The sequence below is a fragment of the Gymnodraco acuticeps genome, unplaced genomic scaffold (genome assembly GCF_902827175.1).
Source record: "Gymnodraco acuticeps unplaced genomic scaffold, fGymAcu1.1, whole genome shotgun sequence".
NCBI classification, from domain to species: domain Eukaryota; kingdom Metazoa; phylum Chordata; class Actinopteri; order Perciformes; family Bathydraconidae; genus Gymnodraco; species Gymnodraco acuticeps.
This window is the reverse complement of record NW_022992160.1, coordinates 847,254-866,341: the sequence shown is the minus strand read 5'-3', so window position 1 is coordinate 866,341 and position 19,088 is coordinate 847,254. Positions and strand designations below refer to the sequence as shown.

Below are 19,088 nucleotides of genomic sequence, written 5' to 3'. Positions count from 1 at the left end.
GTGTTTGATGTGGCTCTTTGAAGTAACATAGAAAAAATGTGGCTCTTAACCTCTGACTGGTTGGCCACCCCTGGACTAGACGGTCAAAGTCAATACACACTATAGACAGCAGTTCAGTAAAGTCATCAAAAAAGCTTGCACAGTATTTGGGTGGTCTATAGATATTTAGGAACAGAGCTCGAGAGGAGCATTTCAGCTGAAGGGCCACATATTCAAAAGAATCAAAGTTTCCATACGATGTCTTCCTGCATTGAAGGGAATCATTGAACAGAATAGCAACTCCACCCCCTTTCTTATGCATTCTTTCCTGACTCATAAAACTAAAGTTGGGAGGGGTTGATTCGATAAGAACAGCTGCACTGTTATTTTTTTCAATCCAAGTTTCTGTTAAAAACATAAAATCGAGATTGTGCTCAGTGATAAAATCATTGATTAAAAATGTTTTTCCTGCCAAAGACCTGACATTTAATAAAGCTAGTTTAAGTTTGTTAAACACACTATCAGTCATGTTTTTTGTAACAAGCTGTGGCTGACATGGAATCACTGCTAAATTAGATAAACTCACACAAACGTTTGAGCGCTTCCTGTATCTAAGATGATTCACCGCTCTTAATCTATTACCTATCAACACAGATATCGGCAAAGCTATAGGCAGGCAGGGCCCCGACATGTCCTGGAAAGAGTTGAGAGTGCCATACGCCCTTGAGCCTGGACCCAGCAAATATCAGTTTGCAGCGTTTAGTACACACACATCCTTATCAGGCTTCGGAGACTGCAGATGCCCTCTCGAAGGGAGGGGAGGCGGCCGACGCAGGCACGGTTGATGGAGACGTGGGAGATGGTGCGGGGGTAGAGGGCATGCTGCCTGGGGGGGGAGGTGGTTGACGTAGGCACGGTGATAAAGACGGGGGAGATGGTGCGCGTCTCCGCGGTGATTTTGGTGGGCGTCGTTGAGGAGCGGGGGTAAAGGACATGGTGCCAGCCCTGCGTATCGCCTTAGTTTGGTCTTTGAACTCCAGGAAGGAATTGGTGCCAACCCTCTGTATCTCCTTCATGTGTTCAACGATCCCCAGGAGGGTGGGCGAGGGTGAAAGGGTGAACGGAGTATCCTCAAAGGCATTGACAGGGGGGGGTTGACGGGCAGTGGAGACTCCTCCATGTGTCTCCCATAATCAGAACATTCCTCAGGCGGGTGCAGTGATAATTCTTCAGGGTTTTCTGCGCGATGTGTTGTGTCTTTCTCCTGTTTTGATTCCTCTTGCCGCTTGTCCTTGGCAGAGGGAACAGATTGATAACGCAGGCAGTTGAATATGTTAGAGATAAACAATTTCACTCCTGACTTGTTCAGGCAAACTCAATTTGCCTTGAAAAGATGTCTGCGGTCCCAGAAAAAGTTAAAATTGTCAATAAAATGAACAGAATGGTCAGTACAGACAGTTGAAAGCCAGGTATTCAGTGCAAACAATCTGCTGAATCTCTCCACTCCTCTTCTGACTGGCGGTAGAGGGCCACTGATGAACACCTCCGCATTTAGAGAGCTGGCAGTTTCCAACAAACATTTAAAATCTTCTTTTAGCACTTCTGACTGTTGTTTCACAACATCATTTGTTCCAATGTGCAGTACCACATTCTTCACAGTCGGATGTTCAGCCCCAATATGCAGGATCTTCTCAGCCAAGTCAGAGACCACATCCTTGGGAAAACAGAGTACTTTGGTGTTGTTCTTATTACACAGACCTTTTACATCTCTTACAGCAGAGTCACCCACAATCAGAGTTTCAGGCCCAGTCATTAGCTTTACCTCTAGCCTTTTACTTTTGGAGTAGCTATTGGTCCTTACCCTGCTGTGTGAAGAGGACAGGTTATCCAGGTCATCAGATCTCCGGTTCTCGGTCAGCGGAGCGTATCTGTTCTGGATTGGCACACTTGGTGGTTTAGGAGGATTTTTTGTAGTTCTCCCTTTAGCAGCTGTCCACTGCTGTTTCCTAGTATGAATAGGGGTTGAAGAGGCACTCTTCCTGGGTGATAACAATGCAGGCCAGCCGGTCGCATCACAGATTGCAGAGTAACTGGTAAAGTGGTGTCATTCCCATGACATAGTCCATTCACTTCCACGTTAACTTCTAGCACATCCGGTTTCACTATGAGTGGTCGCATTTTCGAGAGCTCCCGCTTTGGAGGTTATTCCTCACAATTTTTTACATATTTCATCCTCCTGACAATATGGATTATGGACTCCTACCTCAACTCATCAATGAGGCAACATCACTTAGAGAAGGAGAGTAATGAAAGCGGGGATAAAATGAACCACAATGACTTTTACCTTCTCAACGGCTGGGAAAGGAAACACCTCGCTTTTGGAAGTGCAAGCATTCATGCATTATTAACTGCAAACCCGACGCGAAAGTACTTACCCCCGTCAGGCAAACTAGACCGAAGAAGTATGATCGTCTTGATCTTATTGTTAGCGGGAGATATCCATCTGAATCCGGGCCCGGTGCAGACAAGAAGCCAGTCCTGCAGGCTCGAGGAGCTATCATCACAACTAGCATCTCTTCCGCTGCAGCAACAACTACGCGACGACAACAGAAACCGTGGAGACAGCGGAGACCGAGGAATTAACGGAGACTTCGTCATTCCCCCGGGGACGCCTCGGCAGAAAGACACGCATGAGGCAGTAACGAGAGGAAGAGACCCGAGATCCGAGGGAACAAATATCCGCCATGTTGTTGGCCACCCTGCTAGCATATCAACGGCTAAAGCTACAACGGAGCCTCCCTCCCCCCACCCCCACCCCACCTCTCCAAACACCACGGCAGGCCGCACGACGGTTGCTGTAACGGACAAAGACAAATATCTGCAAGCTGACGACATTGTGCATTTAAGCAACAAAAATGGACTACATATTTTTCATCTGAACACTAACAGCCTGAGACACAAACTGGCTGAACTCAGGCAGCTATTCATGAACGGTAAGGTAAGCATATTATGCTTTTCTGAGACCAAATTGGACAATTCCATTACAGATTCAGAGATTGAAATTGAAGATTATCTTGTAGTGAGAAGGGACAGGAACGTGAATGGAGGTGGTGTCTGCATGTACATACATAAAGACACCAATTTCAAAAACCGTACTGACCTGCATCATGAAAATATTGAATCTGTGTGGGTTGAAATTATTTTCGACAATGCTAAATCTGTAATAGTCGGGACAATCTATAGACTACCGGAACAGAGTGACTTTTATGATACATTAGATGGGTGTTTGGCTGATGTGGGGGATGTAGAGACAATTATTATTGGAGATTGGAACACGGATATGCAACGTAAAGACACGTCCGTCTTCAAGTCCTTCAGTAGGATTTGTGATCTGCACGGCTTCAGCCAGCTAATCACCCAACCCACCCGGGTATGTGAAACAACACAAACTACCATTGATCTCATTCTGACCTCTGACAAGTCCAGGATCTCCAGTAAAGGGGTTATAGCATGCGGTTTAAGTGATCATTATATGATATTCTGTACCCGCAAAAAGCTAAAACAAAGGGCCGGCTGTCACAAAACAGTCATATCTAGAGACCTCAAAAACTACTCTAGCGAGGCCTTTAACCGAGAACTGGAGAGCCTGGACTGGTCGGATGAGCTCAGTGGTACACAAGTTGAAGAAACATGGCTTGGTTTCAAAAACAAATTCACTGCAATACTCAATGATTTGGCCCCCCTAAGAACAACCAGGGTAAAAAATTGCGCTGAGCCGTGGATGCACTCCGGCATACTGACCGCCATGAAAACCAGAGACAAAAAATTCTCTGAGTTTCATAAAAGTCAGTCAATGCTTTCCAAAAGCACGAACAGTGAACTCCAGGCCCACGTGACTGAACTCAAAATTGAAAGAAACAGACTAAGAAATGACGTAAGCTCCATGATCAAAACTGCCAAAAAGAATTTCATCAATATCAAAACTGAGGAAAACAAAAATAAACCCTGTGAACTTTGGAAATTACTCAATAACCAGCTTGGCTGCAGTTAAAAACTAAAAATGAGATTTTCTAACTTAAACATAAAGACAGATAACAGGCTCATCACAGACAAACTGGATGTGGCCAAGTACTTGAACATTTTTTTCACAAACATAGCCACAACTCTTGTAAATAAATTAGACTCCCACTCAGGGCTTTTTGGGGTAGATCACATCATGACCTACTACAAAAACCTATGGTACGCAAAGATGATTTCAGTCTAGCAAGAGTAAGAACAGCAGAGGTACTCATTAAACTGAGCGCCCTCCAACCTAACAAGGCCACTGGCCACGACAATATCCCCTCCAAATTCCTCAGAGACACAGCAACCGCCATCTCACCAGTCATAGCTCACATAATTAACCTCTCCATAAAACAGGGAAAAGTACCCAAAGACTTCAAAATTGCAAGAGTAACCCCCCTGCACAAAAAGGGCAGCAAATTGGACCCAGGCAACTACCGCCCTGTTTCTATACTTACCTCCATCTCGAAAGTCATGGAAAAAATAGTATATGAACAGGTCGAAAAGTACCTCGCGGAAAATAAACTAATCTATGAATTTCAATCTGGCTTTAGAACATCCCACTCCACTGACACATGCCTTCTTTATTTGAGCGACCACATCAAACAAGAGGTGGACGAGGGCAAGTACTGCGGCATGGTGATGCTGGACCTACAAAAGGCTTTCGACACTTTCAATCACCCCATTCTGATTGACAAGCTAAAAGCAATTGGTTTTGATAAACTATCGGTGAGCTGGATGCAATCCTACCTGGAGGGGAGAGAACAGATGGTGGAGGTAAACGGTACTCTGTCCCCCCCCCCTCCCAGTGAGCTGTGGTGTTCCACAAGGAAGCATATTAGGTCCGTTACTGTTCCTAATTTATGTAAATGACTTGTCATCAGCATGTGACTGCAACTTGTTCCTGTTCGCGGACGACTCAGCCCTGCTGGTCTCTGACAGGAACGGGTTGCAGGTTGAAAAAACCCTCAGCTCCGAGCTCGGCAGAATCTGCACCTGGCTCGCCGATAATAAATTATCATTACACCTGGGTAAAACAGAGTCCATTCTCTTCGGTTCGAAACATAATCTCAGCAAATCCGACGACTTTTCAGTTGCAGTGGGCGACATTATTGTCAAAAGTAAGAAGGAAATTACATACCTAGGATCTATTCTTGAGGCAAACCTCTCCTGTGACAAAATGGCATCCAATGTAATAAAAAAAGTCAATCAAAGAACTAGATTCCTATACCGGATCTCCTCTCTGGTAAACAAAAACACCCTGAAAACTCTGGCAGGAGCACTCATTCAAGGGTACTATGACTATGCTTGCACGTCATGGTACCATAGCACCTCCAAGGCGCTAAAAATAAAACTTCAAACATCGCAAAATAAACTGGTCAGACTACTGCTTGACCTTTCATCTAGAACCCACCTCACCTCTGCCCACTTTGACAACCTAGGATGGCTTAGAGTAGACGACAGAGTACAGCTACTTGCAATGGGCCTGGTCTACAAGATCCACTACACCTCTATGGTACCCATGTACATGTCAAAATTCTTCCCAAAGGTCAAGGAATACCATGATCATAACACCAGAGGGAGCTCCACAAATCATGTGAAACCCAGATTTGGCACAAAAAAGGGGGAATACACGTTTCGCAATTATGCCACATCAAGGTGGAACGCTCTTCCCACAACTGTAAAGGAAAGTAAAACTATACTTACCTTCAAAACCTCTCTTAAAGAGAACCTTCGGGGGAGAGCATTGCAAAACTGGCCCCGGTAATGGTACAAATCTCAACCTGTCGTTCAATGGACAGCTTCCCCCCCCCCCCCCCATCTATGTATATACTCGCATTTTAGACTCTGTTACTAACTGTATATCTGTAGACTTGGTATGTCTTAAATGTCCGGTTAGGATGTATTAGAACCAAATCTAAAATGAAAATTGTAAATAAGCAATCTGTATGTAAAAAACCACCTGTATGTAAATTGTAAATAAGCCATCTGTATGTAAAATATGTCTTATATGTCTTAAATGATATGATGAATTGGAAATGGGGGACCCTGATGTAAACAAGACGAAAGTCTTTCTCTGGTCTGCATCCCCTTAACAATTGTATGTTTTGAGCTGTACTGTACTGTACCCAATATACAAGCTGTTAATAAACTTTTCAATCAATCAATCAATCCAACCGTTGCATTTTCATTTCCAACACAGCTATCTTCTGTATAAGTTTGTGGAAGTCATCTGTAGAGAACGGAGGCATTTTGCTACCAACTAGCTTAAGCTAAATAGCATGCAGTAGCCTACCAGGCTTTAGCTGTTGCTAGGCCACGCTATTGTAAGACTGAGGTCGTCGTAAAAATGTTGAAATATGGCTGAAACCCTCCGTCTATTTACGAAGATGAACTGTCCCAGTGATAAGTTAATGTCCAGGAGCCGCTGCTCGAAGTTTTCAGAGAATAAGAATAGGAAAACACAAGTCTAACACCAAGCGTTTAAATCTGCACTCTTAGCGATATTTTATACTTCATGTTATCTGCACAAACTATGTCATATGAAAAGCTGAGAGTCCACAGATTATATTGGTATAAATGTCATCCCTGTGCGATCAAAACTCACTGTTCTGTATGATAAATAAAAGAACATTGTACCTTGAAAATCAATAGCGGGTACATTTTACCCGTTGGCGGTTTAGGTATACAGCGACCTCTGGCGGTTCATTAAACAAACAGATATATATATATATATATATGTAAAGTACCATGTTTAAAAACAATATAACTGATTCTCTTCTGTTGAACATATTGGATTGTGTATTGTCCGAGTCAGGGTCCTTTTTATTTTACTGTAACTTTGGAAGTTGTGTTACCAATGCTTACTGTTTATTTGATACCCATTTGGTAATGCAATTAATAAAAACAACAAGGTTTGGGTTCGTTCTTCAGATGACTGTGACGTTAACGTGTAAGCTCAATAATGAACTCCAGCTCAACCAACCATATTGTAATATCTAAGTAATCATCTTGAAATATGACATTAATAATTGTAATATACACACATCTTATTGTGAGGTTGATTTCACTTCGACATGAGCTTGTCTACATACTTGAGCATAGCCAATTTAAATTAACCTTAGCGATGCATACAGTTCCTACCTACATAATAAAATATCTCTCTAAGTTACAAGGATGACCTTGTTTTATCAACCTCAAACAGAAGCCGTTTGTTCAACAGTATTATCCCACTTAACACCTGTCTATTTCGTTTTAACCTTTATATATACAGTCTATGATTTTAACTTGGAGGCTATGATTAGCATCGTTAGCACCAATGTAGCTACCACTCGCTTACACGCTAACCCAAGCCTTAACATTCATTACGTAGCTGATTAAAATCATTAACACATAAATAAGTACTCGAATTTCACTTACCGCAAAACCGCATTCATGCACCGTCTGTTTTAACCGCAGAGCGAGTCCCAATAGTCCGATATATAAGCATGAAGAACCAACAAACACGGCCGGGGTCAAGTTGTGTTCCCTGGATGAACTAATAGGCCATAAGGTGAACCCTGTTATCGTTTCAACCCGCTCCACAGAAGTGAAACTACACAATCTTTAGTTCATAAAAAAGAACGAGTCATGCTTATCCACCAAAAAAAATATCGTCGCTAAAATTCCTGCCAATTCTTCTAGGCACGTAATTATTGGCTGAACTAGTCCCTTCGAAGCGTAATAATATCTTGGTCCAAAGTCGTGCCACGGTTCGTCACGTGATCGTGCTACACCAATTGGGTAGCTGCATATTGTCAACAGAAGTGAAAGATGGCGGCCGCCATGGTTACGCTAAACCAGACCAAATGGATTCTAAACAGTGCTGTATGCTTGTTTTATGTCATGTTTTGTCATATGTCTTAATACATCACTAAGTCCGAGGTATTTGCGTTATATACGCGGTATTTGTGAGAGGTTTTACTATCTGGGAACAGAGTTGACCATCGAATCAACATTGACTAGCAGCGTTTATCAGCCAACTCCAGCTACAAACAATTTCCCCACGGGGATTAATAAAGTATATCAAACTCATATTTATCAAACTATCATTCCTGGACTGCCATGTTCACATCGCTAGGTTCATTGGGATTATTCCATTAGACTGAGGACTTTTTGTCTGTCTGTTGTTACCCTGTACACGTTAAATGCACTCTTAAAATAAACATGACTTGATTTCTGCGTCCAAGAAGAAGGTTAACTTGTTACGTTAAGTAATTTAGATCAATAGGCTGAAGACTTTTCTTTTTGTTGCTGCTTTTAATTGAACTATTCATATCTTAGACTGCACTGTAACTTTTATCCATGTATTTTTTCTTTTAATGTTTCTTTTATTAGCTTTTCTTTTGAATGACTGATTTTAAATGCCATTTTCTTAATGTCTTTAATTTTTTGTAAAACACTTTGAATTGCCTTGTGTTGAAAAGTGCTATATAAATAAACTTGCCTTGCCTTACTTATACCAATGTCCATTGATTCATTTATTTACTCATTCATCCCTCCACAAATGAAAACAACACTGATGAACCATAAAAACGAGATTTATTACAAATATAAAAGGTATGACATAGAAAACAGTAGAAGGACATGTAATGTAGTATAATTGATTGGTGTCAGGCTGGGCGGAGCGGCTGATTGGTGCTGTGATTGCCTCAGCTGGTTAAAAGAGTCCTGCTGATTATACTCTGTTCTAGTACCAAAAACAAACGTATCTATGAGTGATGTGACACTTCTACTAGTGTCAGTTGGGCAAGGCTAGTGTCTAGACTCAAAACTGTGTCCCATGATGCACAATGTCCCAGTCTGTTAAGCAGTGATACAATGCGTGATGATCCAGTTAAATGTCGAACAGTTAAACCTAAAGCCAAGGACTTGGGTGTCTGCTTGCGGCCCTTGGAAGCAAGGTACACAATGTCTTGACAAACAGACAACACTTTCAAATGTACGTCATCATCAATGTTGACATAATGATCCAGTGTTGGCTCCTCAGTGGAACCTATAATCCAGCTGAGCAGATTGTATAGTCCAATGGGGACAACAGTTTGAGATTCAGTGACATTTACATTTTCAGAAGTGGGAGGCCATGGGCATGACATGCCAGGAGTGTCACTAAGCAGTCTTTTCAAAAACAACGCTGCTGTATACAGTGTCCTTGTGTCCTCATGTGTTGTTTGGCACTTTGTTCTCCCTGTTTCATTGTCGCTGTCTGTCTGGCTCAATTCACTGGACTGTGTTGTTTCCGTACCGGATGGATCTGGTAGCATGTCCACGAGTGCATCCTTTGACAGAGTCTCAGCAAAAACCAGTTCGCAGACGTTGCGCTTGGTGGGCATGTGAAACGCTAGCTGAGGGAAATCTTGAGCCAGCCTCTTCTTCAACAGATCCTGTCTGTAACACAACAAAACAGTGACAATTACGAGTCACAGGAGTACCATCAAAAGCAGAGTGGTGGAGGTGATACAAGACATTACAGACTAGAACCTATCTGCCATACAGCACATTTAACACCAAAGAAGCCAAATAAAGGCCCACATCATCACAAACAACACTACACACTACACATCATGGGGGTTTCTCCAAACAGGCCTGTCATACACATTTTGTTTAAAGCTGGCCTTGCACATGATAAATAATAAGATTTGTATTACATTGCAGTTACCTGTAGTTTGAAGCATCAACACCTTCGTTTGCTTTCACCATGTCAATGAAGGCCTGCCTCAGCTGGCCCATTCTAAGCACCTCATTGTTGACAAGCAGCCTCTGGCGGATGATCCTCTCACAGAACAGCTTGTAACTGGCATCAAACATTGCCTCATCCCTACAACACATGAATGAGAAGTAAATAAATGGATAAATGAATAAGTGTTGTGATTGTGTGCACATATAACAGAAGGAAATTGGATGTTTACTTATAATGTTAAGTATGTGTATGTGTATATATATATATAGCCATCGCCGACACACACCTGGACTTCAGTCTGGTGGTAGTGCAAATAGGTAAAGCAATCCAAGGAGAAATAACTTACTGTTCTGTCTCTGGTTTGTCAGGTCTCAGCAAAAACATGGTGTACTGACTGTAACAGCTTTTGTGGTACCGCACCTCCAGAGCCACACAGTCTTTGTCTTTTATATGTAAAAGAACACTTTGGTCATCTTTCTTCTCAGCAGCTTTCTGCAATTTGCCTAAACGGAAAAAAAGGACAACTCAATGAGTTTGTTGACGTATCTCTCACACATAATTGTACCTTTCAGTTATTCAACCACAGAGAATGTGTGTGTGTGTGTGTGTGTGTGGTGTGTGTGTGTGTGTGTGTGTGGTGTGTGTGTAGTGTGTGTGTGGTGTGTGGGTGGGGGAGGGGGTTTGCTTACCTGCTTTTAATGTTTCAGCCTTACACAGTTGATCCCTTTGTCGCTTGCCTGCTTTGATGATCATTTTCCTCCTTCATCTTGCATATAATGCACAGGGCAGGAAGGACGGGGCCAGAGCCTGCGATTGGCAGGCCTGACCTTGATCGTAGCTTCTCTGTTTGGCTTCGGTACGTGCTGCGAGACGTCGATGGGATGGGCTCGACCTCAAGGTCCTCCCTAACGTCTTGATCTCCCTCACGTGCGAGCCGTCTTTCCACCTTCGTCATGGCCTTTGTGTCGGTAAACCTTATGTAGCATGTGTGGTGGAAGCCAGCGTCCTCAGGAATATCTTCGAACTCGAAATCAAGACAGTGCTTGTGGTTTTCAGCCACCACGTTCCGAGAGTCTCCCTTCAAGCCGAGCGACCGTTGTAAGCTTGTCCTGTACGTATTCCATCTTGTATTGGTAAAACAATCAACCTTTTCGTGCTTCACAGACGTAATATGCATGTAACAATGTTTGTGTGTTGACAATTTTGACTTTTTGAGACTTTCTGGTGCGTTTTCCTCGTCTCCGCTACTCGATGAAACCATGGCGGCCGCCATCTTTCACTTCTGTTGACAATATGCAGCTACCCAATTGGTGTAGCACGATCACGTGATGAACCGTGGCACGACTTTGGACCAAGATATTATTACGCTTCGAAGGGAATAGTTCAGCCAATAATTACGTGCCTAGAAGAATTGGCAGGAATTTTAGCGACGAAATTTTTTTTTGGTGGATTAGCATGAATCGTTCTTTTTTATGAACTAAAGATTGTGTAGTTTCACTTCTGTGGAGCGGGATTTCTTTTCTAAAGGACTTTTCGAGGTTCACCTTGCGGCCTATAAGCAGGCAGAGTCCCTGTAGCTTCACGGAGCAGCTAGCAGAGAGACCAGAAGCTAACAACAGCAGTCACTTGACAGAGCTGTCACTCAATGTGACCACGCCCTAATTTATGCAAAATCTTTAAGACCTAATATAAATAAAAGGGTAGCGTTAGAAAACAATTCACTCACAGATCCATAATCATGAAGGTGGAATCTAACTATATCCATAATAATATTTATTGCAGCCATGGGTAGAAACATGTGTTTTTCCACACTGTAAGAATACTCTATTACAAGTGAAAGTCTGGTAATGAAAATGTTACTTAAGTAAAAGTATAATTAGCTAAATGCTGTTTGAGTATTACATGTAAAAAAGTACCCTGTAGTAATTGTAGTAACCCTTGAGAACGTAATAGCTCAAGGATTTCTAACAATATTTAATTTTGTAAATTAAAAAACAGAACCTTATACTTGATAAACTCTATATAAGATAGTGAAGCACAAAGTACAATATTTCCCTTTGATTTGTAGTGGAGTATAAAGTGCAACGAAAAGAACATTCTCAAGTACCTCAACATTCCACGACTGCTTCTGCAAAAATGTGGACTTTCAAGAGAAATCTTGAGGAAATTAAGTTTTAAGAAAGATGTTTGCAAACGACAGAAGCGTATTTCAACTTTGATGCATTACTTAAGTTCATTGCATGGATGATGTCCGTAAGCAGAAGGCAGGCGTTCACCCTCATCAAGCACCGCCGATCCCTCGATGGAGATGGACACGTTGGGAGGTGTGGCGTCTTCTTTTGCTGAACTTCATGGGGGACATGGATCTTCACGACACTCAGCATAGTCCTTTTTCGACGATATCTTTGCCTCCATTCTGTCAAAACATGTACATCAGTGTTAACTTTTCTGTGAATTTACTAAGACTGATTGGGTTGAGTTAGCTATTTAATTTAGTATTTAAGTAGCCATTGATTTTAAATGTTCTTTTTAAGCAGAGGGGATGGGGTAAGCTTCAAAGGCTTTATTATCATACGCAGTAGCTACAGTGTGGATATGGGAATTTATATGAACTCTTATTTGTTACGGTCAAAGTATGACTACAAGTAAGGAAGCTCAGTTCATTAAATGTTTGCATTGTTCCCAACAGGAAGTCAACCTGATTAAATAATTGGGTTCTACAAGCTCAAACTATCAATTCTCCTGAAAAACACATTTTGAATCAGAATATTAAACATTGAAATTGAGTAAGTTTGAATATAGTAATATTATACAGTCAAATTAGATTCCAATGTACTTTATCTATAGTAAATGTTAACTTAAAAACTGGAGACTGAAGAGGTTTGTCACACAATGGCAAGATGTACTTACCTTTAGAGAATAGAGATATTCATGTACAAACAGAACAGCAGACACATTTGAACACAAATCAAGCAGAACATTTACCTGGTTCTCTTTAATCAGCTCCTCTGCAGACTCTTCCAGAAGCTCCATCAGGCGGGAGGGCGGCATGTCGATTATTGTAGCGAACACACATAACTGTAAGTACTGAAAGATACTGTAACATTACTTATGCTCGGTGCTCTTTTCCTGACTGGCTGTCGTGGTACGTATATCACACGGTGGTAGGAATTGGAGCGCTCTGTATTGTACTATTGCAGAGTGCTCTGTATTTGTATTGTTGTTTTTAGCCATTAAAACAGATTATAAGCGTCTTTGAGTTTCATGAAAAGCGCTATAAAAGTCCCATGTATTATTATTATTATTATTATTATTATTATTTAACCTTTATTTCTGGTGCTTTGAGTTCCTTATTTTGTAAATTTGACCAGCTCATCAGTCATCAAGGGAATCGCGGAGCAGAGGTGAACCTTCCTGGTGGAAGGTTCACCTCTGCTCCCATTGGGTGGTACTCCAACAGTATTCATATTAGACGAGGGTCCATGCTTTCTTCTCTTCAACTGGAACCGTCTGCTTTTTTTCAAATATCTGTACCGTACGCAAACTCCTCTGACGTCATCGGGGGCGTCGCCCAATTTTACTCACATTGCCCAGGTACATTTTACTAGCTTTTCACAGGTTTTAGGTCAACACCAGAGGTTGCGCTAGACTATTTCGCTGCCTGTCATTTTGACGGACAGGATCGTAAAACTTCCTTCAAAATCCAGAATTACCCGTCGGCCTTTACACAACTCTGACGGGGGGGGGGGGGGAGCATGCTCGTGAACTGTCAACGGGGGGGGGGGGGGGGGGGGGGGAACAGTTCACATGCGCCGTGTTATGCATGGCTGCTGCACCTCGCGGGAGCGTGCACAAAACTCACAGACATTTCAATGATTTGTATGGCACAGTTAGGTTTGGAAACGGTATAATTTCCTTTTTGGAGGGCATGCATAACACGGCATAACACCGGAGCCTCGCTGCGGGGAAACTTTGGCGCTGTTCTGAGTTTGTTCTAATCTGTCAAAATGACAGACTGCTTTCAGATTTGTCCGTCATGTTAAAAAAAATCCGTCATAGACGGAAAATATTCGGTTAACGCGACCTCTGGTCAACACATTACTTTAGTTAACATTTACTTGATGATATGATTTAAATGTACTTATCAAAATGTAGATACAAAATTACAGAGATTTTGAGTAAAAGAAAAATTATTAGTACTTTCTTGTATAATTTAGACACATAATCATAGTATTATTTACTAGAGCAAAAACGTTTTTATCAGTGTAATAGATGGTTGAAGGTGTTTGGATAATTTTTACTTCATTGTTATACATATACCACAACCCAGAAAATGCATACCTTATTAAACCAATCGATATTCTATGTTCAAGTAAAAATTAACTCATTACATTGGATTAAAGTGCAGACTCATTTGAAAGGTTCTCCTGACCTTCTGAGGAGGAGGCAAAGAGGTGAGAATCATGAGAGTGGGCTGCTGAACACACCTAAGCTCTGCTGTTTGAACCAAGACTCACAATAAGGAAACATGGACACATAGCCGCGGGAAGTAGGGGTGCTGCTGGGGGTGCTGCACAGGGCCGCCCCTGGCCAACTTGTTGCCCCACGCAAAGTTATATGCAGGGCCGGTTTTTGGCATAGGCCTAAGGCGCCAGATCTGGTAGCTGGTAGTTCTGGGAGGGAAAAAAACATTTTTGACTGTTCGGCTCATACTCATTTTCAGCCTTGATACAACACCATTCATAATTAAGTCAAGGTAACACCCTTTTCACCCCCCGGTTACACTTTTCATTTGCCCTGTACTATGGGCGCTGTAAGTGATGAAAGTGGGGGATGTTGACTTATCAGGTGCCCGCAGCTCACAGCCAAAGTGCGAGCGAGCCTCCGAGCGAGCAAGAGAGAGAGAGAGAGGGCCTGCACCGTGGATTGTTGTTGGATTGAGGCTGATAACTACAGCTCAGTGAGGTAAAGGACTCTTGAGTGTTTAGATAGTTCACTTTAGTCTAAGTTATCTCAGTGGGTCTCCAACGGTTTGGTCACAATTTATGTAAACACATATTTCCAAGGCAATCCTTTATAATTATTAGGATAAATAAAAACAGGTTTGAAATCATTCCAATGTATACTATAGGACAGTAAACCAAAAATATCGTTTAAAACTGGCGATATAAAAAAATATGCATGAATAAATAAATGTTAACTAGGTACATAAGATATAAATGAAAAAATAAAATAAGTTACATTCCTTTGTTATTGGCTATGGTAGGTTATTGGTTATGTTCACATATTCATTTAATTATTAAAACGTAAACCGATCGTTCTAGCTCCGTGCTAGAGCTTTTCTGGTTCGGAACCGGTTTTTCTTTTCAGCCTCCGTTTTGTTCACACCGCCCAGAGCCTGGTGCTGCCGCGGCTGCGTCACGACGTCACCGTTTGCGTCACTGATTGTCTCCCCAACGGCGTCGGGTCAATGATCGTGTTGCTTTTAATCATACGAAGCCATATTAAATTAAATAACTACTTCTCAACCCTTGTACTTTTCTCCAGAGTGCTGTGGTTCATTGTTTATTAATGTGTTTTAGCGGCATTTACCGACCGCTGCAGTGCTGCTCGTCCACCGAAGTTTATTCTCCCGTTAACTCACAGCAGCGGCCGCTGTAAAGTATTCACTGTCTGACTGTCACACAAGCAGCTGATAAATATCCCCAGTTCCCCTTAAGTGAGTGTCAGTCTGAATTGACGCTGTTTGGCATCACAACGCTGTTATGAACGTTTCTCTGGTATAAAATGTGTGATGTTAGCATAGCAACCGAAGCTAAACTGACTATTATTGACTACTTGTTGCTATCCTATTGTGGCATAAGCCGTTTTCTACAGGCACATTTTACCAGCGTATTTCTCATTATGATTCTACTTGTGATAGTCGGACACGACAACCTGTGCAGCCCATGTATTGATTCCACCCGATAGCTGCTATAATACAAAACAACACGTCTGCCTCTCTCCACAATGATCAATGACAGTGAACGGATGGTCAAAGTAAGGTACAAATAAACAGAATCACACTAAGCCTGGTTAGTGTTGCCTGACTTTAGAAAGTGTGTTTTTGTTGTGTGGTTGTGTTCTGCTCACGTTGCTCAGCACTACTGCTTGTTACAACTTTCATTGCCGAACTATAACTATTTTATAGATATAACATTTGTAGAATAAAGTGAGGTCCTTAGATGCTTCCTCTCTCTGCATCATGCTTGAACCTTGTGAAGTTCAAGATGTAAGATTCCCTAAAAACGTGTCTGTTTGGAGCCTTAAAGTCTCATGAAATATAAATTAATTTCTTTATAAACTCTAGCCCAGAATATTTTTTTTAAATTATTTTTATTTGGATTTGTTTTTAGAAAGCATGATATTCCATGAACTTAAAAAATAGAAAAGGTGTATGTATAGCTTGTTTTTATTTTCACAAAAGACATGCTTTTGGCTAATATTGCCTGAGCTGACTCTGTTAAGCCATAACTTTCACAGACTATCTTTACTTTAACTTTGCAGGAAGAGGTCAATTACAGCAGAGACCCCCCCCAGACTAAAGAGACTTGGGGGAATATGTCCTTCACTTAGATTTGATGAATGGCTGCTCCCAGCACTTTTTCATTCCACACTGAAGGTCGATTATTTTCTAGGATATCATATGCATAAATTAAAGCCTTGTTCATTTTGTTCACACACACATGAAAGAGGGAGATATTAAAAAGTGATTTAGAGCGGGTTGATCTAAATCCACTGAGCAAGGCAAAGTTATTATATGCAAAAAATGTGTTCAAAGAAAATCCCTTTGTGGATAGCCCTTTAGTGTTTGAGCGTTGTATCCCACAGTGCTCCCTTAACACCTCCATATATCAATAGCAGGCAAAGCCAATGTCTGTCAGGCCTGTACACGGTGAAAAATGACCAGATAATGTTTATCGTGCAGATAATTAGCTGGGTCATTAGCAATGATACACAGCTCCTGGTGCATCAAAGCCGTGTTACTGGCTGATCAGGCACTCAAACGCCTGAAGCCAATCACCAGATCAATACTTTATCACCTCAATTTAACTTGAGTAAGTGCTGCCCCTGCTCAAGGTGCTTCCCCCGGAGTGGTGAGCACAGATCTTATTAGGACATTTAAAAAACATCTGAGGGATGAAAACATTTTAGATGAATGTTAAATTCACAAATTAGCTTCAATCAATTAAGCAAAAGACAGTTGAAAACAGATCAAGGTCGATTGTAACAGTCTTTAGGACACAGCTCTCTGATCATGACAAATACATCTAAGATGTTTAGTTCCATGCAACACACTGTATTGCAGTGCATTTAATTGGATTTTTAAAGTGCAATTGAATGCTCTCATATTTCTCTGTTTTACAACAAAACCTTTACTGCCATGGAAATAAAAACAGTAATGCCAGCAAAGCACATGCAAGTCATCAGTAGTGGAAAAAGTGTTCAGATAAAACAATTATTAATCTTCATGATGGCATTTCAAATCAAACCCTGTGAGAAAATAATGAAAAACAATTAGTGATGAATTCAGCAGTAACATTCCCAGCAACAGGGATAATGAGTTATCATCCCATACAAGAATACAGCGCTCTCTTTAAACCTAATTGCAGCTGATTCATCAGCGTGATTAATGACCAAATAGCCATTCAGACTGCAATATTATTCTAGAGTCATCCAAACCCCATCTATTTTTCTAAATAGATATTCATTAGTAGAGGCATTCTTCTCCCTTGACTCCATACCTGATATTTGTCGATGAGACAACACTGTTCAACCTACAGCAGAGTGTGATGAATGGCCAATATGTGCTAACGATACATGCTAGAGATGACTTTGCCTAGAAACACAGCAGAAGTATTCGTTTTTAATTTGATTCATTGCTCTTTACTGGGAGCATATGTCGAGCCTAAGAGAATCCACTCCCACACAGAGGAGCACCTGGCACACACACACTCACACAAACTCACCCACACACTCACACAAACACACACACAATCACACTCACTCACACATACACACACACACAAACACACACAAACACACACAAACACACCTTTTTTATTTAATTGCATGCACACCAAAAATATGTACATAAACAGAACTAGCAGGAATATGATTCATCCCCGACGTGTTGGTCAAACAGCGTCAGTCATGTTCCTGAACATGCTCTAAATATTTTCTGGCTGCTGCAGACTCGTGTTGTGTTCAGGGTGCGTCGGTCTGTTCCTGCTCAAACAGGCAGAAGTGCCACGGCAGCAGTTGTGGTCCTCAGTGTGGACCGAGCAGCTCCTCTTTGAAGGAAACATCTTCCTCAACACGTCCTCTGTCATGCTCACTTCAGCTATTGCTTGTCAGCATGATATCCTCCTGGGAGATAGATAGGGGGGGTACCCTATAGAATGACAGTCTGTCAGCCTGCAGGCAGGAGAACAGTCGAGCTGACCAGCGCGGGGAAAAAAGCGTTCTGGCTCTCCTCCTGCATCCATCTGCCTTTGATAGAAGAGAAGGAGCTTGTAACAAGCTGCATTTGAATATTTTAAAGAGGGCATCCATGACTTTTGATGTACAGACCTTTATGTAAATCATGTAGAAGATGCCGGCCCCAGCAGGGACCACATCCCTTTATTCTTCACACTGGGTTTTTTTTTCTTCTTTTTTATAAATCGAAATGAACTCTTCACTCTCCCTTTGAGACCCCCGCCCCCCCTGAACTGCTAATCCCTTCTGCCTCCCACATGTGTGTGTGTGTGTGTGTGTGTGTGTGTGTGTGTGTGTGTGTGTGTGTGTGTGTGTGTGTGTGTGTGTGTGGTGTGTGTGTGTGTGTGTGTGTGTGTGTGGTGTGTGTGTGTGTGTGGTGTGTGTGTGTGTGTGTGTGTGTGTGTGTGTGTGTGTGTGTGTGTGTGTGTGTGTGTGTGTGTGTGGGTGTGTGTGTGTGGTGTGTGTGTGTGTGTGTGTGAGTGAGCCTGGGCATGTGTGCAGTATGATTCTAGCAGTGTGTGTGGCCCAAATATACCCACAGGAAAGACATTACAGAGATAATTGTGGATGTTGTGGGAGGGTTAACAGTGACAAGCAGCAGCATTACATCAGGTTACAGGTGATCCGAGGATGTGGTGCTGAGTGAAATGATTCTATTTAGAGGGGAGTAAAGAGCAGGAGGACCATTTAGTCAAAGCTGCTCAAAGTCAGAAAACATCTCAGCAGAAATCTGAGACCTCTTCAAAATGTTCTTTTTGGATATGATGAGATGTTATCAGGGTCTGAAGTGAACTGTGGATAACTTTCC

General features: G+C 41.9%; 1 protein-coding gene across 1 annotated transcript; it reads right to left on the bottom strand.

The window, feature by feature from the left end:
- Positions 1-8,649: 8,649 nt before the first annotated feature.
- Positions 8,650-10,217, bottom strand: LOC117538667. The gene is made up of 3 exons (XM_034204541.1): positions 10,107-10,217; positions 9,740-9,898; positions 8,650-9,468 (listed from the first exon to the last, which is right to left on the bottom strand). The coding sequence occupies exons 1-3, from the start codon at positions 10,142-10,144 to the stop codon at positions 8,793-8,795; spliced, it is 873 nt and encodes a 290-aa protein (XP_034060432.1). The 5' UTR covers positions 10,145-10,217; the 3' UTR covers positions 8,650-8,792.
- Between the last annotated feature and the right edge of the window lie 8,871 nt (positions 10,218-19,088).

What these genes read in the sequence shown, in the direction of transcription:
- LOC117538667 (XM_034204541.1), bottom strand. Translation starts at nt 10,144, where the DNA reads ATGTTTTTGCTGAGACCTGACAAACCAGAGACAGAACA. An exon ending in GACAAACCAGAGACAGAACA is followed by an intron (nt 9,899 to 10,106) that starts GTAAGTTATTTC and finishes CATGTGTTGTAG; the next exon opens with GGATGAGGCAATGTTTGATG. An exon ending in GTTGATGCTTCAAACTACAG is followed by an intron (nt 9,469 to 9,739) that starts GTAACTGCAATG and finishes GTTGTGTTACAG; the next exon opens with ACAGGATCTGTTGAAGAAGA.